A 23516-nucleotide genomic window follows, 5' to 3' on the forward strand; every position below is an offset into this window, starting at 1 on the left:
TCAATTTGATTAACTGTTCAGCTCTACTGTACATTCTATCCTTGTGTTGATCCAATGTTGTTTCTCCACAGGATATCAATAAGACTGCCTTTGTTTATCTTATTCTAATGACCTTGGCCACCAACTCACATTCTTCCCTCTTCCCTCCAAAGCACCCCCCCACCATTCGCTCCTTGTTATCCTCCAATGGAGTCTCCAGCAAGTCTCCTTACGTCAGCAACATTGCAGGACCTCTGTGCCCCCTCAGCATTACATTCAACTGCCCCCCCCCCTCCCCTTTTGCTCATTAGTGCCAGAGGTAGAGGTGACAAAAGCGGTCGCACAATTTCCAATACTGATAAGAGGCAGAAGAGTGGGTGCTGCAGAGAAAGGGGTACAATACTTGAGGAGATGCTGCTCTAGTACATAAGAGGAAGGTTTGGTGCAGTGCACAATTTACATTTCACTGTATATTGATTAAATCTGTACACGGCTGCACGGGAAGCTGTATAAGCACGGCGGCAGTAGGATGGATTTAAGAACTCTCTTCTCTGCATGTAATGACATTTAAGCATAGTCTGCATTTGAAACATACATGAAAAACTTAATTGATTAAAAGCCAATATTTTTCAGTGTGCTGAGCTTTGTTTTACCGAGACAGCTTGAATACATCCAACATAAAATTAGCAGATGATACTTTTATCAACCTCACCCAATTTCCTCAAAATCCACACAGCAGGGGGTTAAGAACACAACCCAGCAGTTTAGTGTATGTGCATGTGTGTGTGTGTGTGATTGTAGTTGCATTTATCTTTTTGGAAGCAGATGCTGTACAAGCTTACACGAGTAAATAGAAAGCAAATTCCTTAGTATGAGTACATTGCTACATTATCACGAGTCGCGCCAATTGTGATATATGCTCTCCCTCCCAAGCATCAATTTATAAGCTCTCTGTTTGATTAAGATCCTTAGAAACATGCTTCCTAAAGAACGTGATTTAGTGATTTGTGATTTTGATATGTGCCTTTGAGAGGCAGCTCTCCTTGCCCACCTGAGGGGAATGTGATATAATGTTGCTTGTCACAATGAGTAAAACGTTTTTTTTTTTCTTGCTGAAAATTCATACTGCATGCAGATGTCATTATACGGAAATCACTTTCGGGGAAGCCTGTCAGCTACCAGTTGTATTTCATGGTTATTTGTTCAAAGAAATGGGGTGTTGAAAAAAGAATCAAATACATCTTGTACATTGTTAGGTTTAAAAAACGAGGCTATTTGACAACGTGAGGAGTTGAAAGTATAGATGTGTTTTAAAATATTTTAAAGTCAAACTAAAAAAAATCGTCAAATAAACAATTTGGGAACAACATTTTATTAAAAAGTACCATGGACTGTATATGGATGCTCTTGATATGAGTCAGTTCGAGCTGGATGCAGTCGCATCCATTTTATCACACATCGTGGGGTTTTTCAAACGATTAGCAGACATGCTTTAAGTTCCGCGTGTGAATTCTGAGCCCTCTGCGTAGCTCTCAAGGTGGAATGGCGCTGCTGCTGCCGCTACTGCTGCTCTACTGAACCTTCCGTCCGACAGCCTCCCCTGCATCCCAGCTCCATCACCCCCCGCGGACTAGCCTGAATGGTTTGTTCCAAGCGAACCTGTCACTGCCACCGATTCGGGCAAGCCAGCCGAAGTGTGCGCGCAGAGGGGGTGGAAAGGAAGGAAGGCATCATCCACTGCCTGCCTGCCATTGCAGTGCGGCGGCTGCTGCTGCTCTGGAGCCACGCAAGGAGGACTTTTCCTTCCCGGCGCACATATTTCGGGGGGAGGGTTGGAGGACGCCACACAGACCGTTGTTTTTGCCAAGGTGAATATGTTTGTGGATGTATCCGTTGTTTTGGCTCTCGCCGCACGCGGGGAAAGGATGCATAACCCCCCCCTCCCCCCCATACCAGCGGGTACGAGCGAGCGAGCGAGCGAAAACGGTGCAAGTGGAGGTAACTTAGCGACCCCAGTGCTAGGAAAGTGCATTTACGTGCTATGCTAAGCGGGTTAGCCATTCAACCCTATTCGCTCCTCAACGAAATTGCAGCTACTTCTCTATATCTATCATTTTATATGGTTCTCTTGTGTCCTAAAATGTCATTCGGTCAAGCTGTCATTCGGCGGAGCACTAGTGGAGGTAACCGTTAGCCAGGAGCAACTAGCCTAGCTGTTACCACAAAATGTCGGCCAGCAAAGGGGGCTCGACTTGCCCAACGAAAAGGATGAAGGGGGGAAAACGTTTAGGAAGTGTCGTACCGTAACCATGTGACACCAAGTTAAGGTTGACGATTCCGAAATATAACGTTGGTGTTAAGTTTCAGGGCGAAGATTGAGCACTTGCTCTTATTGTTTAGGTGGTAGTGCAGTACCCCCACCGAGGGTCTTTAGTCAGTTAGTACTCGTTAGCAGGTTGCTAACGTTAGCTGACGCGCTCAGCGTGTCCCGTTACTTTTACCGCAAATAATATTACAGGCAGTTGCCAGACAACCTTGTCGCGGTTGCATCAGATGTGATCAACGCTCGAACCGAGGCAACCGATATCAGCTGTTACCTGTTGAATGTTGGCATTTATTGAAACAGGTTAAGATCTTTGAAAAGTTGTTAAAAACTTGTAATGTTCACTTTTTAGTAATCTGTGTCATTACCATTTATTAGGCCAGAACCGTATGTTTTAATGAACGCTAGCTTCACTATTGTCAAGGGATGCTCCTAATCCAGAGACCTGTAGTTACTGCAGTCAATTTGAATCGAGGTCAAGATTTTGTCCACCCTAATTACATGAATCCAATTATTGGTGATATATGTATAATTAAATTGCAGTATTTGCCGGATATTTTATCAAGTACTTTCTCAAGTAATAGTCATCCAACCACCACGGGTGTGTGTATTGTCAAAATCTTATTAATTAAGCTGTCAAAATAAATACAAAGTGCACCATCCGCTAAGAGCCAAAAGTCTATTGGTGGGCTAATGAGAAATATTCAGGAAGCAAAAGTTACTTGGTGGCCCAACAATAACGGACCATTGAGAAATTAAAGAACAGCAAAAATTGGAGATGAGGGTCCTGATAGTAAAGAACTGGTACCTCGAAAAAGATCTTTTGTTTGGTTTGTTTCACATTCAGGGCAAGCCCTTGGCGTCATACGACATAGTCTCTATGCTGACGCTCCAAGGGCAGCCATACATGTTGTCCTGTAAATTATCTTACCCGGAACTCTCATGGGACCAGCAGTCTTTGAGTCATTGTGGTTTCTGAAGGACATGTTCATGTTGTATTTTGGCCAGCCAAGTTCAATTTAAGATATGTTTAACGTCTTCTGATTATATGTTTGACAATAATTTTGGTTAATTTTACGCACATCTGTGTCTTCTTACATCCACAAAGCATATTTAAGATCTTCTGAAACTGAATATAAACTAAAGTTGTGATTTTGGAGATGCAAGGATTCTAAATGCTGCATAGAGGAACCCATAATTTGAACCACCAATGAAGGTGGTTCATTTTAGACGCTGACCCATAATATCAAGAACAATATGAAATGAAAAAAATTGCAATATTCAACCTTCATCCTGCAGAGAGGCAATTTCAACAGATCTCCATAGACCGTACCTTTCACAGAAATAATTCATTGAGCACGTCTGGCTTTTTTGTATCTTCAAAAAGATGGTCAGCCATGCGTGACACAAGCTGCTAGCACGTCTGGCGTACCTCATGGGAGCTCGGTTTATCCAACATCAAAGAACTAGCTAGTCCCAGGAAGGGATTGAGTTGTTTGACTTTTAAGATTCCACAGCACATTACGGCTGTGACGACAGTAACACAAAAGCTCTGCGTGACTCGAGTTGCTCGGAAAACCCGCAGTTAAAACACGAGGCTTGATCAAAAGGGATATATCTCTGGAAATCCTATGAATCACCTATCAATCACAAACCTTCTGTGCGATGAACAAGCAAGCTTTCATCATGAGGGCAGTTTTGTTCTCATCCCCCCACACTGTGATAGAGACGAGACAGGGTGCAGGTCAGCAGCTCTGCTTATCAGCACATTCCTGCTCTCCTGGGCTCCGTGTGGCCTGCTGATAACTTCCACTGGGCTTGATTTAGTGCTGGAGCTGATTTCCTGCTCTGTGGCTCTGGTCAGGATCAACAGCTCCAGCTGTGGGTTAGGTGCTGTTGTCAATACTATCTAGAAAGAAGAAGAAAAAAAATCTCAGGTTGCAATTGGCTGGAGTTATGTATTTGTTGGAAGCACATTTTATAGCTGACATCTGAAGGGTTTATGGCAAAATTGACTGGCTACTGTGATGTACAGACAATAATTGTCAGTTTGCTCAATTAAACATTTCTAATTCTATTCTAACAAAGACTGAGGTTGTGTTTTGGGAAGTGTTTGCTCCTAGTAACCAATGGCAATATTATATGCACCTTTTTTCATTCCCTGTTGTATAAACATCTATCACAATATTTCAAGCTAAATATTATATTTGAAAGTACAATTTATACTTACTTTTCTTTACGTCTGCTGGCTCATCCTTATTTGTAACCCTGTGAAGCAATTAATAATAATAATAATGACAAAGAAAAAAAGATATTAAGTGTTCTGTCGTGACCATCAGTCACTGCTAAGCTGGGCTGTATGTGGGTGTATCGGTGGTGTTGAGTAACATAAACGCACCAGTTTAACAAAGTGCAGTGATACAAACCACTGAAAACATCAAACTAATACCTCAACAGCTTTATGATGCATCCGAACCTTTTGTGCTGTGATCTATCTAGCATAATGGTCGCACATGTTTATGTCGTATGTAAAGATTAAGGTGGTCCATAATAGCCGCTCGGGTGTGGGGTTTTTTTTGCGGTCTGAGGTTGACTCGGCGGGTTGTCCTCGAAGCGTTCGGGTCATGTTATGCACAATGAAACATTGTGCCGTGAATGCCCGATACAGCATAGGCGACGTAATGTACAGTCCCTTCATGTCATTGGTTGTGACACCTGTCTTCTCAATGTGACCGGGAACAGCAGCTGCATTGTAAAGAGGAAAGGATAACGTCAGCTTTCAAAAATCACTTCCAACATGTAGTGAGCCATCATTTTCTTGGAAGTGGAAAGGAAAAAAAAAAAAGATGAAGGGAGGAAAAAAATGCCGCTTGCAGAGAAAAAGCGATGCTCCGAGCACCGAGGCAATTTGAGAGTTAAATCCGATACAGCAGTTTACACTGCGGATGGATATTCACTAGCACATAGTCCCGTGCTCTAGCCCAAACTGCAGATCCCACACAGATCGCTGCCAAGCCCGAAGGGATTTGCTTCAATCCCATGAGCGTGTCCAGGCTGGGATCCATTTTGAAGAAGGATGTTTGGAAATGACATGTTTTTAGTTTTTTTTAATGAATAATAAATATTGGAGAGGGATATCAATTTGTTTTGTCGGATTTCTCTGCAATACTTGTGTTCGGTGTTTGTGTTCGTGTCATTTTCTTTTTTTATCAAAATCAAAAATCAGATTTGTCACGAAAAAAAATCTGGGATTTTATTTTCCGGCCATATTTTCCAGCCCGACTCTCAGCTGTGCATTCCATCTGTGTGATGGTCCATCTGTGTTGTGCCCGCTCCCAAGTTGCTTGGTCGTAATCCCCCCCAAGCATGGCCCGAGCGTCTCCTTGGAGCTGCCAGCATTGGCTCTGCCTTGTGGCACGGGGCTTGCGCTGGCACCGCTTGTTTGTGCTCGGGCCGGGCAGGACAAAAACACATCATCAGTCAATGGGGCGACTGAACAGCCATCTGTAAAGGGGTCGTTTTCTTCTTGCTACTAAAATGATGTTGGGATGTCACTTGGTCCTTAAATTATATTTTTTCAAATTGCAATTCTGCTTGTTTGTTAATGACAATTTATTCATCGTATAGAAAATAAGTCATGAAGAGACATCATAAGACTTTTTTTCAAATTATTCATTATATTATGTATAGCAAAATCATCTTGTTTTGGCTCAAAATTATATCCGGTCCTTACCCAGCTAACGTAACCCCATAAAAAGTTTGTCTGTTTACTTTTGTTCATTTAAAAGGTAGAAAGCCATTTTGGTATGTAAATCCAATTGTGTGGCAAGCACTACAAATGTCAGCCCACTTTAAATTTTAAAACACCACAGTGGTCCCTGTGTGTTACCACAGCAACAAGCGCTGCAGGAAGAAAACTGCATACTTTCAAAGGTGTACGTGAAAGGGAAATAAGTTGAGTTCCCCCCCCCCCCAAATGGCAACAGTATATCGTCTGCCTTGATAGCGCACATTTATTTTTTATTTTTTTATTTCTTTGTATCAACGTTTCCATGGGCTTGACCGATTGGACATAAGTGTAAATGATACTTCCCTAAAGAGTCGCAGTTGGAATTCTATCTTTTCTGCAGTCTTGTTAATATTCAAATGTCTTCACCCCCCTCCCTGCTTAAGTGCTGCAGTGTACATTGTGTTGGCGGTTTGGAGGATGGAGTGGGGGAGTGGTGATCTCATTCAAACTTGGTCTCACTCCTCAGTCTACCGAGTCCCGCCACAAGCTGCCTGAAGAGATAATGACTGCGACTCCCAGGCCAAGAACGTGTGGCGGGCCACTTGTGGCGATTTATGCCTTTCCTTTCAGTTCTTGTTAGCCAAATTATTATTTGCTTGTAGACACGATGCTGCTATCATCCAAATTAAGGACATATAAAATATTCTAATCTATTAAATTGTTATTTTACATATATATTTTTTTACAACCTTCTAGACTTAATCATGTTTTATAAGCAACCATTAACAATGCCGGGGTGAAATGCCGGAGGAGTTCAAGAACAAGCAGCGCAGGCGCTAAGGACAAGGTCGCAGTAACAGTTGAAGGAGCTGACCTTCATCTCATCCTCTCAGGGGGTTTACTGTGACCAAGGCTGAGCTTTAATATCGTTCACACTGTGACCTCATTTTATCTCGCAAGAGTGTTTATTAGCGTGTCACGCGACTGCCGTGTTTCTCACTCTTCGTTTGTATTTCTAGAGCGCAGCAATGGAGGAGACTGTCATTTGGGAACAGCACACTGTAACACTGCACAGGGTGAGTACTAGTCAAAAAAGATCTTGAAAATCTTTCTTTGAAAATCACATCGCTGTTCCAACACTTGCCCTCAATGTCTTGGAGCTTCCCAGTTTGGATTTAATATGTTTGAGAGATGCCAGCCTGTTTCGTGACAATGGTCCAGGTGCTTTGAACAAAGAACAAATGCACCCGGACTCCACTCAAGGCTACAGTCACCATCATCATTACGCTGACATTTCTCCATGCAAGCGTGGAATTTTCTGTCCCTCTGTGTGATGTGCAACAAAATATCGAGAAGCCCTTTCAACTGAATGCATCCCCTCGAGGCATTTTTACGTTATGACGGGTCATATCCGTGTACATAAATCAACACGCTCGTGTATTTATTTTTCAATACAGGCACCAGGGTTCGGCTTCGGGATAGCCATATCAGGAGGCCGAGATAACCCTCATTTTCAGAGTGGCGAGACCTCCATTGTTATCTCAGATGTGTTAAAAGGCGGGCCGGCTGAAGGTCTACTACAGTAAGTTATTGGCAGCACAATCAGATCGGTTTTGCATTTTCCGTCCTGCTCCAGCGTGTCTTTTCTTCTTGTAGGGAAAATGACAGAGTTGTCATGGTCAATGCTGTGTCTATGGATAATGTGGAGCATGCCTATGCGGTCCAGCAGCTTCGTAAAAGTGGAAAAATTGCCAAAATCGTGAGTTAAATTGTTACCGTTGTGTTACAGTGAGTAATTCCAAGATAGAAAATGGAAGTCCCCTGAGCTGACTTGAGTCAATGGGATTGATTCATCTCCCTGTAACCAACCACGTCCTCCTATTCCTGACATCTTGATTTCTTTTGAGCAGACAATCAGACGGAAGAGGAAAGTTCACGTCCCCATGGGTCGCCTCGGGGAGAGGGAAACCATGTCCGAGCATGACGAGGAAGAGGACAGTTACGACGAAGAGATATACGAGACGCGGAGTGGACGTAGCGGCGCGTACAGCGGCATGGGCGGAGCCATGGGTCGGCGCAGCGGTCGGAGCTGCGGCCGAAGGGACAGGGAACGTGAACGCAGTGGCTCGCGAGAGCGAAGTCTCTCACCGCGGTCGGATCGCCGCTCACACAACCTGCCTCCTCGCCCCGCCAAGGTCACGCTGGTTAAATCACGGAAAAATGAAGGTGAGGCTCACAAAGTCGGGGATAGATGAAAGAAAGAAAATGAGTCCAACTGTTAATCCTGGAAAATCACTATTTTCTGCTGGGTCAGAATTAAATTTAAGTCAATTTGGGTGAAGTTCCAGGGAACACAAAACTTGCCAACCTCAGCAGAATCCAAGTTACTCAAATAAATCTTAGTAAAAAGAGAAGAGGATTTAATCTTCTTTAATCTTCACTGTTAATCCTGGCGGAAGCAGAATCTGTGTGTAGTCTGCGCCGTGCCGTCTTGTCAACTCTGTGCCGTCTTGTCAACTCTGTGCTAGCTAACCTTGACTTTGTTGTTGTCGTTCCCCAAGCAGAGTATGGCCTGCGCTTGGCCAGCCACATTTTCGTCAAGGACATCTCCCCCGAGAGCCTGGCAGCCAGAGATGGAAACATCCAAGAGGGCGATGTTGTACTGAAGGTGAGGGAGGCTGCTGGGGAAACATCACAAAATGTATGAAGCACAAATGAGAAGTGGTAATGTAGTAGATTTTTTTTTTTTTAACTACTTTTTTTTTTTTTTTTTTTTACTGCTTTTTTTGTGCTGTCCAAAGTTGCATAACAGCACTTACAGATGCAGGCTGGTGTGTTTCCAGAATCGCCACATAAAATAGCAGTATGTGCGTAACAGGTAGTTTTTTTTAGTTTTTTTTAACTAGCTGCTCTCAATCAGTTCTGTTCTGACATTGGAAGGAAGCCAAGGGGCTATTTTTTTGTTTCAAGTCTTTGCAAACTTTAGCACACTTCACCTCATCATCACTCTGTCTGCCTGCACAAGCTTAAGAAATCAAAAATAAGATTTGTATTTAAAAAGAAAAAGAGATAAAAAACCTGCGGCCTGAAAGATTATGTGGTAGTGAGACTGCAACCCTTCCCAATAGGATGCAGTAAAGACATTCATTAGTCAAGATAAAGAAATAACGGCGCTAGTACGCTACAATTCTTTTATTCGATTTCTAAGGCTTGTGGTGCTAATGGAGTCTGGGTTTCGTTTCGACACACTTTAAATTTGATTTCACTCTGATAAGGATGACCGCTGTTGATCTGCATTTAATCATGACCATTAAGTGTGCTACTAAAGTGGCAGACAAACAGTGTGGGTTTAAAAATGTCTGGCCACCAGGAAAGCGTCATCATGTCAAAGATAACAATCCGTCTTCTGATTCTTGCAGATCAACGGCACAGTGACCGAGAACCTCTCCTTGATTGATGCCAAGAAGCTGATAGAAAGGTCAAAGGGCAAGCTAAAAATGGTTGTCCAGAGAGATGACCGGGCGACCTTGCTGAACATCCCTGACCTCGATGACAGCATTCCTTCAGCCAACGCCTCCGACAGAGACGGTGAGATTGCTGTTAAGCGGTCGCCGCTCGCTGGCTGGGGTGCTTAACACTGGTATGTGCGTGTGTATGTGTGTGTATAAGACATTTCAGATATCCAATCTCTGGCATCCGACCATTCTAATCGATCGCACGACAGACTTCGTAGCAGCCGCTCCCGCTCTCCAGACAGACGATCGGAACCCTCGGACCACTCCAGACACTCGCCACCTCAAGTCAGCAATGGCAGGTGAAGACCAGCAATACAAAAAAAAAAAAAAAACATGAAGTATGGGTTGTTAAGCTTTTTTTTTTTTTGTCAAAAATCAAAAACATCATTCCTTATGAAAGTTTTCACACAGCTATTGTCACTTATGTTTTGTGGCTGGGTCATTTTTAAATACAGTATATCAGAATATTGCATCACATTTGCAAAATTTAATGAGAGCATCTAAAAATGGCATTTTCATAAAGTGCATTACTGTATACAGTATATGACTTGACTATAAACTTGATTTTTCTTTTTTCCCGTTCTTTGGCCAGTTGGAGAATACCGTAAGTTCATGTAATTTGTGACTATGGTAATTAGTTGTAGAACTAGTAATATTTAGTATAATAGTGTAAATCTTGTTTAGAAAAAGAAAATGTGCTAGAGAAATAGATCCTTATTATATTTGTGATCAACTTTAAATTCAAGACCCGAGACTTGGACACTTTTGTAATGTTGCTGAAACAGTTTTTTTTTTTTTTTTTTTTTTTTTAACATTAAGGATATTTTACACTGCAGTTTCTGGTGGTTAATATTTTGTGGCATTATCCTGTATGTGTTATTCAAAGCGGCTACCACCGCAGTGCCGTTGACATCCCTCAGCCACCAGCCACAGCATTGTATAAATTCACAGTCGTGACGCCAGCATTGCCATAAACAAGGTGGCATGTTGATGACTCCATTTATTGACATTGTGTGCAGCAGTCTTTGCTACTGTTTATTTCAACCTGATGATGACATTGGTAATCATTTTTTTTTTCGAGGTAGACTTTGAGGCATACCTTCAAGCTACAGGCTATTAAGCGTCTGTGTTCACCTTGAAGACAGAAGATAAAGATGCTCTATAAATAGAACATATAAAAGAGGAACGTTGTGACCTTCAAGACCAAGATGCCGCCTCGGGCTCAAGCTGTTCAGTTGTCCTGTTTTTGTTTTTTTCTGTCCCTTATGGTGGGGACTGGGGGGGGGGGGGGGTCTCCATAATTTAGTGTGGTTTAGTGTTTGTTCTTCTTTGTAGCAAAGGTGATGAATCAGTTTGCCTCTCAACTTTTATAGGGCAGTGTTGTCCGTATTTGATGGCGAACTAAACCAATCCATCTCTTTTTGACCTCAGTCACAGAAGTCGAGATGAGGAGCGGCTATCAAAAGGTGCTTCAACACCAGCAAAGCTTTCAGAGGAAATTCCTCTGCCCAAGCCGAAGGAGCCGGCTCTCACCAGAGATGACAAACAACTTCCGCCGCTCCCAGGTCAGACACTCAAGCCTCAGCAGCCGAACTCAATCTTTGTTTCCTGTGTCATATGCATCAGAACAGCCCCAACAAAGAAGTCTTGTATGTAAAAATAAAAAACCCCTCCTGTTTCTACCCAGTATTTTAATTTTTTTTAAGTACACGAATTCCAAGAAAAAGTTCAGCTTCAGACGCCTGCTGAGCAAGGCTTAACATGCCTGGAGCCAAGTGAAAATAAAACCATAAGATCTTATTTACTCTGACGTCTCATTCCCGCCTGCAGCGCTCTGCTTCCTGCCTGTTTGTCCTTTCTGCTTCCTTCAGTGTTTGTAACAATGATTGTATTTGTGTGATTTTTTTATTTTATTTTTTTATATGTATGCTGGCTTCAGAGCCGAAGCCAGTTTACGCTCAGCCTGGACAGCCTGACGTGGACCTGCCTGTCAGCCCATCCGATGCCCCTGTGCCGAGTGCTGCCCACGATGACAGCATCCTTCGGTATTATTCATTGTAGTCATCCTTAGCTGTGTCACACATTTTGTTTTACACGAGACTATCAGGAGAGGTTGGAGTCTCAAATTAGAACACCAAAGTGACTCATTTTTGTGGTCATCTGCAAAAGCAGGCAACTGAATTTCTAGGCAACTCCACAAAGTTGAATCAAATACTAAGTAGGGCAAGTACTCAGAATTCACTCACTATTGGCTTTGTTTTGCAGGACACAAAATTTCCATTGAAGTGTATCTCGTCTAATAAAGTCTGACTGTTTTCTTTGTCCTCAGGCCGAGCATGAAGCTGGTAAAGTTCAAAAAGGGGGAGAGTGTGGGGCTGCGGTTGGCAGGAGGGAACGATGTTGGCATCTTTGTTGCCGGCGTGCTGGAGGATAGCCCAGCTGCAAAGGAGGGCCTCGAGGAGGGTGACCAAATTCTCAGGGTACTTTTCCTTTTACCTAAGATCAAGTGTTTTAAAATTAATGCTTTTTGGAGAAATAAAAAATGTGATCTTTTTTTTTTTTTTTTTGATGATTGAACATTTTTCACTTTTCCTAATGTGGACAGTAGGGAGTGCCAAGTGGCTCCATACAATTTTGGCTTATTGTGCATGCAGCTTGAGTGCTCCTTTTTTGTTTGTCCTTACACACAATGCTCACTCCAAAATTCCTGTACCTCTGGCCCGGTCTCTTAGCAATGACTTAGGGACTGCACTGTTTCCTTTCACTGTTTGTACCATTTCCATGCAGCCATATATCTCTTTTGTTACACCTCCTTTGTTTGAGGAATGACTTGAATTCTTACACTCCACAAATAAAAAAAAAAGTTTCCCTAGCAATATGGAGAACAAAAATATCTGGGAGCCCTTAGTTTATAAATTTCTACTCCACCATGCTGTCAGTATTGAAAGAATGTTACAATTTAGCTTGAATGCACCAAAACGCTCCACCGGGCTCATCGTGTTTATGGAATTTCAGGTAAACAACGTCGATTTTGCAAACATAATCCGAGAGGAGGCAGTGCTGTTCCTCCTGGATCTTCCGAAAGGTGAAGAGGTCACCATTTTGGCTCAAAAGAAGAAAGATGGTAAGCAAAACTGTAATCGGTCTTATTCCAACTCTGGATCAGATCATAGCTTGCTCACTCTCTCTTAATATTTTTCATTTTTTAGTCTATCGGCGGATCGTTGAGTCTGATGTGGGTGACTCCTTTTACATCCGGACCCACTTTGAGTATGAGAAGGAATCTCCATACGGGTTAAGCTTTAACAAGGGCGAGGTGTTCCGTGTGGTTGATACCCTCTACAATGGCAAGCTGGGTTCCTGGCTCGCTATTCGCATTGGCAAGAACCACCAGGAGGTGGAGAGGGGGATCATCCCCAATAAAAACAGGTGAACAAATAACACAAGCAACAAGATTCCGCCTCTTAATGACAGATTTTTTTTATATATTTTATTTATTTTATTTTTTTATTATATATTGCTTGTACTTCTTTTTTCTTCATCAATTTATATATGACCTTGTTCAGCCACAAATGGGGCAAAATATGTCATATAATGCATTTTAGTTTCACACACACACATTAACAACGTGATATTAAAGTAAGAATTTTCACATTGTCAATGTAAATATTGCATTGTGTTCTTTCTAGACAAGAGGAAGCTCTTGATGCAGCTCTTCAATAGATTATGCAGGGGAACCTGAAGTGCCTGCGCTATGTTAACGTTAGCAGGAAGTTTGAGCATGCAAAAAAATGACATGTAGAATAAATGGGGCATTGGACATTTGGTTTTGTTATTTATTTTAAATGTGTCATTTCCTTGAAATGCTCTCTGTTGCTGGCACTATTGAGATTAGCCGTGCCAAGTTTATGACACATCCATTACCTTGTGCGTCAAGTCTTCTCTGCCTCTCCTACGATATGTCAACAGAGCGGAGCAGCTCTCCAGCGTGCAATACACACTCCCCAAAACAGCCGGGGGCGACAGGGCGGACTTCTGGAGGTTCCGCGGTCTTCGCAGTTCAAAGAGGAACCTCAGGAAAAGCCGAGAAGATCTTTCCTCACAGCCGGTTCAAACAAAATTCCCAGCTTATGAGAGGGTTGTATTGAGAGAAGGTGACAAATCTGACCGTGCACATTATGTGAATATTTTATCTGTATTTGAATTATACAAATTCATTTTATATGTGGTGCAGCTGGTTTCCTAAGACCTGTTGTGATATTTGGACCTATTGCCGATGTAGCACGAGAGAAACTGTCTAGAGAAGAGCCAGATCTTTTTGAGCTTGCAAGTAAGTTTAGACATCATGGTTTGAACATCAGGATAACATACAGAAGTTATGAAGTCCATTCAAAATTTATATATGCTTTATTTTCCAGAGAGCGAGCCCAGAGATGCAGGAACAGATCAGCGCAGTTCAGGAATTATTCGTCTTCACACCATCAAGCAAATCATAGATAGAGTGAGCTCTCCGTTTTTTGGTTGTATCAAATATCCACATTGCATTATTCCCAAAAAAAACACCCCAACTCACCTTTTCTTCATCTGCTCTTGCCAAGGACAAACACGCTGTGCTGGACATCACTCCCAATGCTGTGGACAGGCTGAACTATGCTCAGTGGTACCCAATCGTAGTCTTCCTAAATCCCGATAACAAGCAAGGTGTGAAAAACATGAGGACAAGACTGTGTCCAGAGTCCAGGAAAAGTGCCAGGAAGCTGTATGAACGAGCCATCAAACTGCGGAAGAATAATCATCACCTGTTCACCAGTGAGTGGCCACTGAATATTAAGAGGCACTAAAAAGGCTGAGTTATTTCCTTTCCGTTAATTACCCCAAATCCTCTTTTATAGCCACCATTAACTTGAACAACATGAATGACGGTTGGTACGGAGCGCTTAAAGAAACCATCCAGCAGCAACAAAACCAGCTCGTGTGGGTGTCTGAGGGAAAGGTGAGCAATGGGCACCTTGGTTTTTTTTTGTGGAAAATCCGTCACAGCTACAATGCAGTGCGAGTCGTGAGCCCAGGGGGTAAATGTTTTCTTCTTAGGCGGACGGCACCACGGAAGATGACTTGGATATCCACGACGATCGTCTGTCCTACCTGTCGGCGCCGGGTAGCGAGTACTCCATGTACAGTACGGACAGCCGCCACACGTCCGACTACGAGGACACGGACACGGAAGGCGGCGCGTACACCGACCAGGAGCTCGATGAGACCTTGAATGACGAGGTGGGTCTGCCCACGGAGCCTGCCATCACGCGGTCTTCCGAACCTGTGAGGGAAGACCCACCTGTCATTCAGGACACCCCCGGTTACCCCGGATACCAGCACCCAGTGTCGCCTGACCCAGCGAACCGTATAGACCCCACTGGCTTCAAGATGACATCCCCACAGCAGGTAATGTTTCCCAGCCTTTTAAACCACTGCAGTGTGTCTGGATAGATGTGCTGTACAGTGTAAAACTCGAGAGGTTAACTCATCTCGGTTGTTGCCTAAGGCCATCTCCACACGATTCCCATTTTATGTTTTTGATTGTGTGTCCTTGATCAGCTATTATGTTCAGGTCTCTTAAGGTGCTCAACATAAATTAGTACACCGCCTTTGAAAAGTAAGCTTTTCATTCATAAAAAAAACAAAAAACAATTAAAGCATTTTTTGGCGCACTCTGTAGGCAACATACATTTTCAAAACATTTGTGTCCGTGTGGACATAGCCTAAATTGAATTATTCAACCTGATTAAGAAGCTACTGGTACATTGTCTGATGAAAGCAGAAGTCTGGCGCTTTCGGAAATATCAAGGTGTTGGGCTTTGACTTTGTGTGCCCTTGGCAAGCCGTGTTTGTAAATGTCTTTTAACAATATTCACAGCAAGAGGAGGCTTCTCTGCCCATGCCCTCCTTGACCGCAGCGGTGGTAGCGCCCCCTGCTGTTGAGCAGCCTGTACAGCTAGAGGCTTTGCACCTAGAGGAGCCGCCCCATGCTGCAGCTGCAGCTCCTCAGGCTGACTCACTTAGCAGCCACAGTCCTGCCCCTGAGCTTTTTCAGCCCCCACCACCACCACATGAACACTACCCACCTGGACCACCTGGTCCAGAACCAAAGGTACCCGCTGTTTCCACTGCCCACTTGGACCGGGCCTGGGCCACAGTCTGCCGTTTTATCTTTTAACTGCCTGTCTTCACGCACATGCTTTCCACTCGCTCTCTGCATGAATTGCGCACACTGTGGGTGCCTCACTGCTGCCACTGTGTGCCTCTGGCTCCCAGAGAATGTGCGACATACTGGTCCACATGCACAATGGCGAGACCTGGGAGACCAGAAGGACTGGTAAATCTTGAGTCTTTGACCAGGGTGAAGACCATCAACAACCAGCCCTAACTGTTGCCTTTACTCCCTTTGCATGGCTCCAAAATATTTTTGGGTTCCTTTCGCTTTAACTCTCTTCCGTAGACGAAAGACAATCCTTTCGAGTGGCCTAATTGTAGCTGTGTCGTGTTGTAGTGCCAGTAGTTTTTTTTGCAGTAGATTCAAACTGAATGTTGGTTGCATGATGAAAGCTAACCTGCAGACAGTACTCTTGATAATGATTTCCGTCAAAGCAATTCTCCCTATGGAACAAATCACTCACCTCAGCACACTGCATTATGTTAATGTTCACATGCTTAGTTCTGAGCAGATGCCAAGAAATCAACCTTCTTCCATAGGAAGAGCTGTAACTCAATTTGCTGTCTACAGGCTACACATCATATGTTTGATATGTGGCCTTTCAGAAATGAAATTGATTTTATTATCAAACATGGAAGAAGAAGAAAAAATCAAACAAATATGGATGATCGTCATTCTTGAAAGGCATCTTGTCAAACGGGCATTCAGAACTCTTTCAATAAACAAATGTTTGCTTGTGTAACTTTGCACTTTGACAAATTTCTCCATGTAATTTGGAAAGTGTTACATACTGTATGCTCACTTCCATGAATTTCACTTTTATTCAGCTGTTTTTTTTTTTAATTAGTTGGGGATTTCTTTCCCCAAAGTTCTGCCTTGAAACACGAAGATGGTTAAATCCGTAGGATCATCGCCATGGTTCTGTCCCCAAAACATTCATTTCATATTGTCTCTTCACAGATGTTCAAGAAAGACCTGTATAATCTGGAGGAACCTGTGCGAATGAACCATGGCCTGAAGCAGTCTCTGAGCTATACTCACCAGCTCCCGTACCAGGACAAGCAGCCATACCGGGAATACGAGCACCCGCCTTACGGTTATGACGGAAGCGGCTTCACAGAACCAAAGTCTCACAACACTGACTCTCACATGCACTACGACAACCGTGTGCCTCATTACAACGAACAGTGGTCGCCCTACGACCAGCAGACCTCACCCTCCCAGCCCCCAGCTTACCAGCCGGGCCACCAGCAACCCATCGCCTACGCGCCCCGCTCGCCGTACGAGGACGGGCCCGGGAGGGACTACAGCCCGCCACAACCTCGATACGAAGACGCCCTTCCTGTGGGATACGATGGCAGAGCGCGCCACACTAAGTCTATTCGCTACGATGACCCGCCTCCACCGCCGCCCCCTGTTGGCTACGATGCGCGCTCTCCCTATGAGGCAGACGCTCACAGCTTTCCCATTAACTCGCCTCGTTCTCCAGAACCGCCAAAGCAGTACTACGGCGATTCTGGTTTAAGGCCCGCCTACATTCCCGGTCCACACCGGGGCTTCAAGGCAGGGATGCACGAGCCTGTGATGAACTGCGAACCACCAATCCTCCCTCCTAAAACAGAGGTCGTCACATCCCCTTGTGAACCAGCAGTCACTCCTGGATCTAAACCCTTGCCACCCCTCCAACGGGAAGACCTGGAGGAAGACCCGGCCATGAAACCACAGTCGGTCCTCAACAGAGTAAAGATGTTTGAAAACAAACGCTCCGTTTCAATGGACAGGTCAAAGGAAGGAGACTCGTCAGTTCTCAGGGTACGTTATAGCAACGTTAGCAGCGTGTGCTGTTCTTTTCTCCCAAGAAGCAACAAGTTTAGGCTAATTGTGTCCTTTGGTTCTCATTCAGCCAGCAGATGTTCCCAAACCTTCAAGTGCACCTGGTCCAGTGCTCAAGGCAAATTCGCTCAGCAACCTAGAGCAGGAAAGGTCTTCCTACAGGTACGTTGAGGTCACAAACAGCACCCTCAGGTGACAGCAAAGGTAGAGCAAGGACACGTTTTTTTTTTTTTTTATGCCTGCTATATTGCATTTGTTGTTTGAGCCCCATCTAGTGGCGGCAAGTAGTAAAGCCAATTCAAGGTGTAAAAGCAAACGTTCATAAAAATGGTGCCTTAAAACGCTGCCGTAATTTTGTTTGCATCATTTTTAGGGCTCCTGAGCCACAGAGGCCTCACACCAAACCGCTCGATGATGTAATGCGTACCAATCACTATGACCCGGACGAAGACGAGGAGTACTACAGGAAGCAGTTGTCCTACTTTGATCGTCGGAGCTTTGACAGCAAAGCCATGGGCCAACCCAATCCTGGCATCAGTCGCTTCCACGATGTGGCCAAACCAGCTCAACTGTCGTACCCGTACAACAGGTAGAAGCACACGCCTGCAAAAAGAAAAGAAACGTTCCTGCTTCTTTGTTTTTTTTGTCCAACAGCATTTTTTTAAATTCAATCTTCATGTGTTCACCCAAATTAGAGTGGAGTCTGTCGAGAAAGTGAGTCCAGGTGACAAACGATATGACCCCCTACCTCAAATAAGCCCCTCTTCTCAGTATGGACCCCCTGGCTCTGCCATCCCACCCAATACTCTGCCCAAGCTCATCCCAAGTGATGGTAAGCTCTCAAATTACCCACTGGAACATGGACTAGTTGTACTTTGTTAGCATTGTTATGCAAGAGCAATTGACGTTTCGAACTTATTGGGAATTTTTATTATATCTGTGATTGTTTCTATTTTGTCTAGTGAACTCCATAGCCGAGCCACTGAGCTCCCCCAAACCCGACCTGGCAGCTCTCAGACCCGTTAGCAGGGATGAACCCACACCAATCGGCTATCTGCCCCCAAGGGCCCTTCCCGACAAGTCCTCGGTCAACGGCACGGAGACGGCTCCCGCAAAGACCGTCGGTGCTCCCGTTCCCATCGGTTACAACCGCTACGTCCCTAAGCCGTACACCAGCTCTGCGCGGCCGTTCGAGCGCAAGTTCGAGAGCCCCAAGTTCAACCACAACCTGCTGCCCAATGACACACAGGTGAAGACGGAGCTCCTCGGCAAGCCCGGCACGGTGAGCAACAGCGGGGGAAAGCTGCAGCTCTCCCCCCAGCCTCTGGACCACGACAGTGGTCTGGACACCTTTACTCGCACCATGGACAACAGGCCCAAATACCAGCACAATAACATCAACGCCATCCCCAAAGCCATTCCTGTAAGGTAAATTGTCACTCTGTCTCTTTTTCCACACTCGTGGCGGCTTGTTGTGCACCAAACATTGCCCCGATTGATGACTCTGACCCCCGCTACAGCCCCGGCGCACTGGACGATGACGACGAGGATGAAGGGCACACGGTGGTGGCCACCGCCAGAGGCATCTTCAACTGCAACGGTGGGGTCCTAAGCTCCATCGAGACGGGCGTCAGCATCATCATCCCCCAGGGTGCCATCCCCGAGAACGTGGAGCAAGAGATCTACTTCAAGGTGTGCCGCGACAACAGCATCCTGCCCCCCCTCGACAAGGAGAAAGGTCAGTCTCACATGGAGCTCTCCATTCCCAACGGGAGGTATAGCTAAGAATAAAGTCATTTGGAGGCGACCCGCAATGCATTACACTCCAGCTAATTTGTATCCTCTTAAGATGCTCACAAAAGGTCAGGTGAGTGCACCCTTTACATTTCTGACACCACTGATGAAATCACAATTTGCTACAGTTGATTGTAGTCAGTGTATAGCTTGCATAACTGTAAATATACGGTCTCCTTAAAATAAGTCAGCACACAGACATTACTGCAAACGACATGTTTATTTGTTCTACCTTTCTGGGGTCTGAGTGTGGCTGCATGTCCCCCCTGCAGGAGAAACGCTGCTAAGTCCGCTGGTGATGTGCGGCCCTCACGGACTCAAGTTCCTGAAGCCGGTGGAGCTGCGCTTACCTCACTGTGCGTCTATGACCCCTGATGGTTGGTCTTTTGCTCTAAAATCCTCCGACTCCTCGTCGGGTACGCTGTCCTCTCTCTCGCTCTCTCTGTGTAGGCTTAAACGTTTGCATGGTTGTACAGGACAGTTTTTTTTTTTTTTCCCCCACCTTCTTTTCCATAATTCATTCCTTCACCATTGGGTATTTTTTCCCCCCTAAATTTCATGAAACAACAAATTCTGATTAAAAAATATATATGTATTTTTTTAGCATTTTTTATGTAGCAGGGGAAGATTTTACTACCAATGTCTTCAATCCTTTTTCAAAGGAATTTCAATAATTAGCACTGGCTTTTCTTGCTGTCATTTTCACAGCGCAGGCGATTATTCTGCTCCATCAAGCATTCCTTGCTTCCTCAAGTCGAATCATAAAATACATTACGTCGCCCTCCCCCAGCTTGTAAATGTGTCATTGGCTAAAAGATGTTGCTCGATAAAGAGCTGAGAGTCAGTGTTCACACTTTAGCGTGTCTACGGTGCCCTTTCAACTCTTAACTGGTCGAGCAATTCTTTGACTAATAGCGGAGGAGGAGAAGAATATTCAAATCTTGTCATATTTCTTCTTTTAGTTTTTTTTGTTACTCAGAACACTAACTTGACATGCAACAACTCCAGAGTAGATCTTTTTCTAATTCATTTCATTGTTTAATTTCCCCAAATACATGCATAAAATGTGCTTTGTGCTGGGAAAGAACCTAACTTATCTCATTCAAACATGATGATGGATAAGTTTGACTTCCACATTCAGTCTTAACATGTGATATTAAACATTTGTGTTTTTCTACCGTGGAAGCAAAATTCAAAATGACAATTAATTTGATGATTTTTCTTCATATATAAAATAAACATATGATGTGTATTGTGCGCAGGTGACCCTAAAAACTGGCAGAACAAATCTCTCCCCGGAGACCCAAACTACCTGGTGGGTGCAAACTGTGTTTCTGTGCTCATCGACCACTTCTGAAGAAGGCGACAGCTGGTCTGTTCTTGAATGTGAAAGAAGGTGGCAAGGTGAATCCACCACTCTCACTTTGTTTACCTGCCTAACCCCTCCAAAAATGACGAGAGTCCAGCAATGTCCAGCTGTTGTTGTTAGGGTCATTTTTCCGGTGCTTTTGAGGCTTGCAAAAAAAAAGAAAAAAAAAAAGAAAATGGGACTGAAGTGAAAGTGCATGACGGTGCCACAGACTGAGTAATCTTATCTTGACTTTTTTTTGCTACTTTTGTAAAATGTCAGGGGTCTCACTTATCAGCGCTGCGTACGCACAAAACAGGGCCTGAAAGATGCACATGCAACTTCCTGTGCAACATTTGTGACCTATCAAAAAAAGAGATTTGACAGGTTGAAAGAATGCATGTACGACTTTTTTTTGTTGGTGGCCTTCAAAGATGTTGCTCAAAGGGAAATCGGATAATCAAATTGCAGGCAGCCTTTGATAGATCGTTTCCACAAGCACTCAGCCACCGCTCCCAACTCGGAAGGAAGAAACAAAGGACTCTTTGAACCACCTTTATTTTTTTTCCGGCTATAGTAGCAGCAACACTGGCTAGGAAGCTTTTTGGGGTATTATTTGAACGCTGCCCCATGTCCAGCTTGTTTAGAAACAATACCATTTCAGTCTTCTTTTTTTTTTTTCCTGTCGTCATGATTCACTCAGAAGTTGAAAGAGCTCAATTGTTCAATTTGTGTGGTGCTATTTGGTTGATTTTGGCCATGTAAAAGGCAAGACGCACTTGACTTAGGAAATGTTGGTCGACATGCACGGATGGGGTGATAGGTCAAACTTTTTTCTTGTCTAACGCTATTTCCAGCTTTTGTGCGAATGAACCCATTTCAAAAGAATCCTACGCACTCTTTGATAAGTGAGGCCCCAGATTAGTAAAAATAAGAAGATAAAAATTGGTTAAATAATGTCCTTTAATATTACTGAGCGTGTTTTTTGGCAAGATGTTAAAAAAAAAAAAAAAAAAAAAAAAAAACTTCCCAAAGGGCAAATTCGGCATCTGTCAATCCGTTTTGTTTGCAATCGGTGTGACCGTCAAGATCCACAAAATACGCAGACGGAATCAAGGTTCACAGTTAGCATCAACGACGCCCTTTTGTTGTGAGCGGGCACTCTCTGTTGAATTGAAAAGTGATGTTTTTTTTGTAGCAAATCTTTTACCATAGATAGAATAGAATGACTTGATTTGACAAACTCCTGCTGTCTAGAGATCTATGCATGTGCTATGACTCAGGTCCAGATGCCTGCTACCACTTCTACATATGAAAAGCCCATCCAACACTGCGAGCAGTGATGCCTTATCTGCATAGAAAATTAAACACTTATACATATATATACACACACACATATATACATATAATATAGAATATATTATATATCCATATATAAACGTATACACATATATACTATATATATATAATATAAATTATCTATTTTTTATATATGTACATCTATATGTATGTATGGGTGTGTATGTATATTTATACTATATATATATATACACACACACACACACATAGAGTATAGTATATATAAAATCTATGTATATATACACATATTGAGTATAATTATATATATGTATAATTATACATATATATATTTAAAAAAACATACACACATATAAGAGAGCAATCCACATTGCACCCAACCTGATGCTCCGGTCACCGTCGACACAAAGTTGTCTCTGCTTTTTTTTTTTCTCTCTCTCTCCTAAACTGAACTTTGATTCTAGCACACGTAAAGAATTGATGCCGATTAAAACGAAAGGTCTGCTTTTTTTTCCTGCTATGCATATGAAGCGTGACGAGCTGCAGAAAAGGATGTTGTGGCTGTATATAGCGCTAGCATATGGCCTTGGTTCTCTGTAAATTAACTTTTGTACATCTTTATTGTTTTATATAAAAGAAAAAATGTTTGTTTAAAAAAAAAAAAAAAAAGAGCGGAAAAGAGAGTGAAGAAGTTACTCTGGTTATGTTTGTATTCCGGTTAAAACCCCTGAGCCTTGGAACTGACGTTAGCAGTAATAAGTCCAACTTTTCTACTTACTGCATAAGTACACGACATAAGGCATTTTTAACTGTATGAGAAGTTTTTATTCTTATTTACAAAACAAAAATAGACAAGTGCTTGGTTTAAATGGTTTTAAAAGATGCGCTCAAAGGGGGTTAGGGGAACGACAACTGGTCCCTTCCTTTATTTGTGATACTGGATGCTTTAGTGTGTGCCCTGAAATGTATTTTTGTACTAATAGACGATTTATTATGGCACATCACTACTATTTTCTTTTGATATGATAACACTTCAGTGCTTCAATGCAACACTAGTTTATTTCTCCATGCGATGAGCATTTTTTTTTATTTATTTGGATTTTTTTTGTTTAAAACTTTCTCCCCCTCTGCAACACTTTTTTTTTTTTAAACGTATACCACTGTATTAATAAATAAATTCCTTTTTGAAGTAAAGTATTCTATGGGGTCAAGTGTCTTATTTAAAATTATGTATTTATCTTATCAATTGCTTTTTTTGTTATTTGCATTTCAAACTGGAAAATGGAGCCAACTAGTTGGAGTTAATAAAAAATTCAACACTGTCTTTTCATTGATTAAAACGAGTCATTGAATTTAGTACACTTAAAATAAGCATATAGTATATGGTATGCTTTATAATTGCAGGATTGCCCCAATTTCACTAGAAATTTATTTTTAATATCATGAGTACAAAGTCAGAATATTAT

At 43.2% G+C, this 23516-nt stretch overlaps 1 protein-coding gene across 8 annotated transcripts; it reads left to right on the forward strand.

Annotated features, from left to right (window-relative positions):
• The first annotated feature begins 1626 nt into the window (after positions 1–1626).
• tjp1b (tight junction protein 1b) lies at positions 1627–23247 on the forward strand. Of its 8 annotated transcripts, none has more exons than XM_061282786.1 (28): positions 1627–1847; positions 7052–7108; positions 7490–7614; positions 7689–7791; positions 7943–8258; positions 8594–8700; positions 9452–9620; positions 9702–9846; positions 10979–11112; positions 11487–11592; positions 11877–12027; positions 12563–12671; positions 12757–12976; positions 13517–13701; positions 13782–13877; positions 13966–14048; positions 14146–14356; positions 14440–14540; positions 14639–14989; positions 15462–15695; positions 16719–17570; positions 17662–17753; positions 17965–18180; positions 18287–18423; positions 18554–19019; positions 19112–19329; positions 19658–19801; positions 20648–23247. In XM_061282786.1, exons 2-28 carry the CDS (start codon positions 7061–7063, stop codon positions 20740–20742), a joined length of 5214 nt encoding a protein of 1737 aa, XP_061138770.1. In that variant the 5' UTR covers positions 1627–1847; positions 7052–7060; the 3' UTR covers positions 20743–23247. The 8 variants fall into 8 exon arrangements, with proteins under 8 accessions (XP_061138770.1, XP_061138764.1, XP_061138766.1 ...); XM_061282780.1 differs by lacking the exon at positions 1627–1847 and adding an exon at positions 1853–1977; XM_061282782.1 differs by lacking the exon at positions 1627–1847 and adding an exon at positions 1853–1977 and having other exon boundaries at positions 19658–19762.
• The last annotated feature ends 269 nt before the right edge of the window (positions 23248–23516 follow it).

This window comes from Syngnathus typhle, linkage group LG7 (genome assembly GCF_033458585.1).
Source record: "Syngnathus typhle isolate RoL2023-S1 ecotype Sweden linkage group LG7, RoL_Styp_1.0, whole genome shotgun sequence".
In the NCBI taxonomy this organism is placed as follows: Eukaryota; Metazoa; Chordata; class Actinopteri; order Syngnathiformes; family Syngnathidae; genus Syngnathus; species Syngnathus typhle.

Coding starts and splice junctions, on each gene's coding strand:
- tjp1b (XM_061282780.1), top strand. CDS start 1,864: ATGTATCCGTTGTTTTGGCTCTCGCCGCACGCGGGGAAAGGATGCATA. Junction 7,109..7,489: donor ACACTGTAACACTGCACAGG/GTGAGTACTAGT, acceptor TTTTCAATACAG/GCACCAGGGTTCGGCTTCGG. Junction 14,541..14,638: donor TGTGGGTGTCTGAGGGAAAG/GTGAGCAATGGG, acceptor TTTTCTTCTTAG/GCGGACGGCACCACGGAAGA.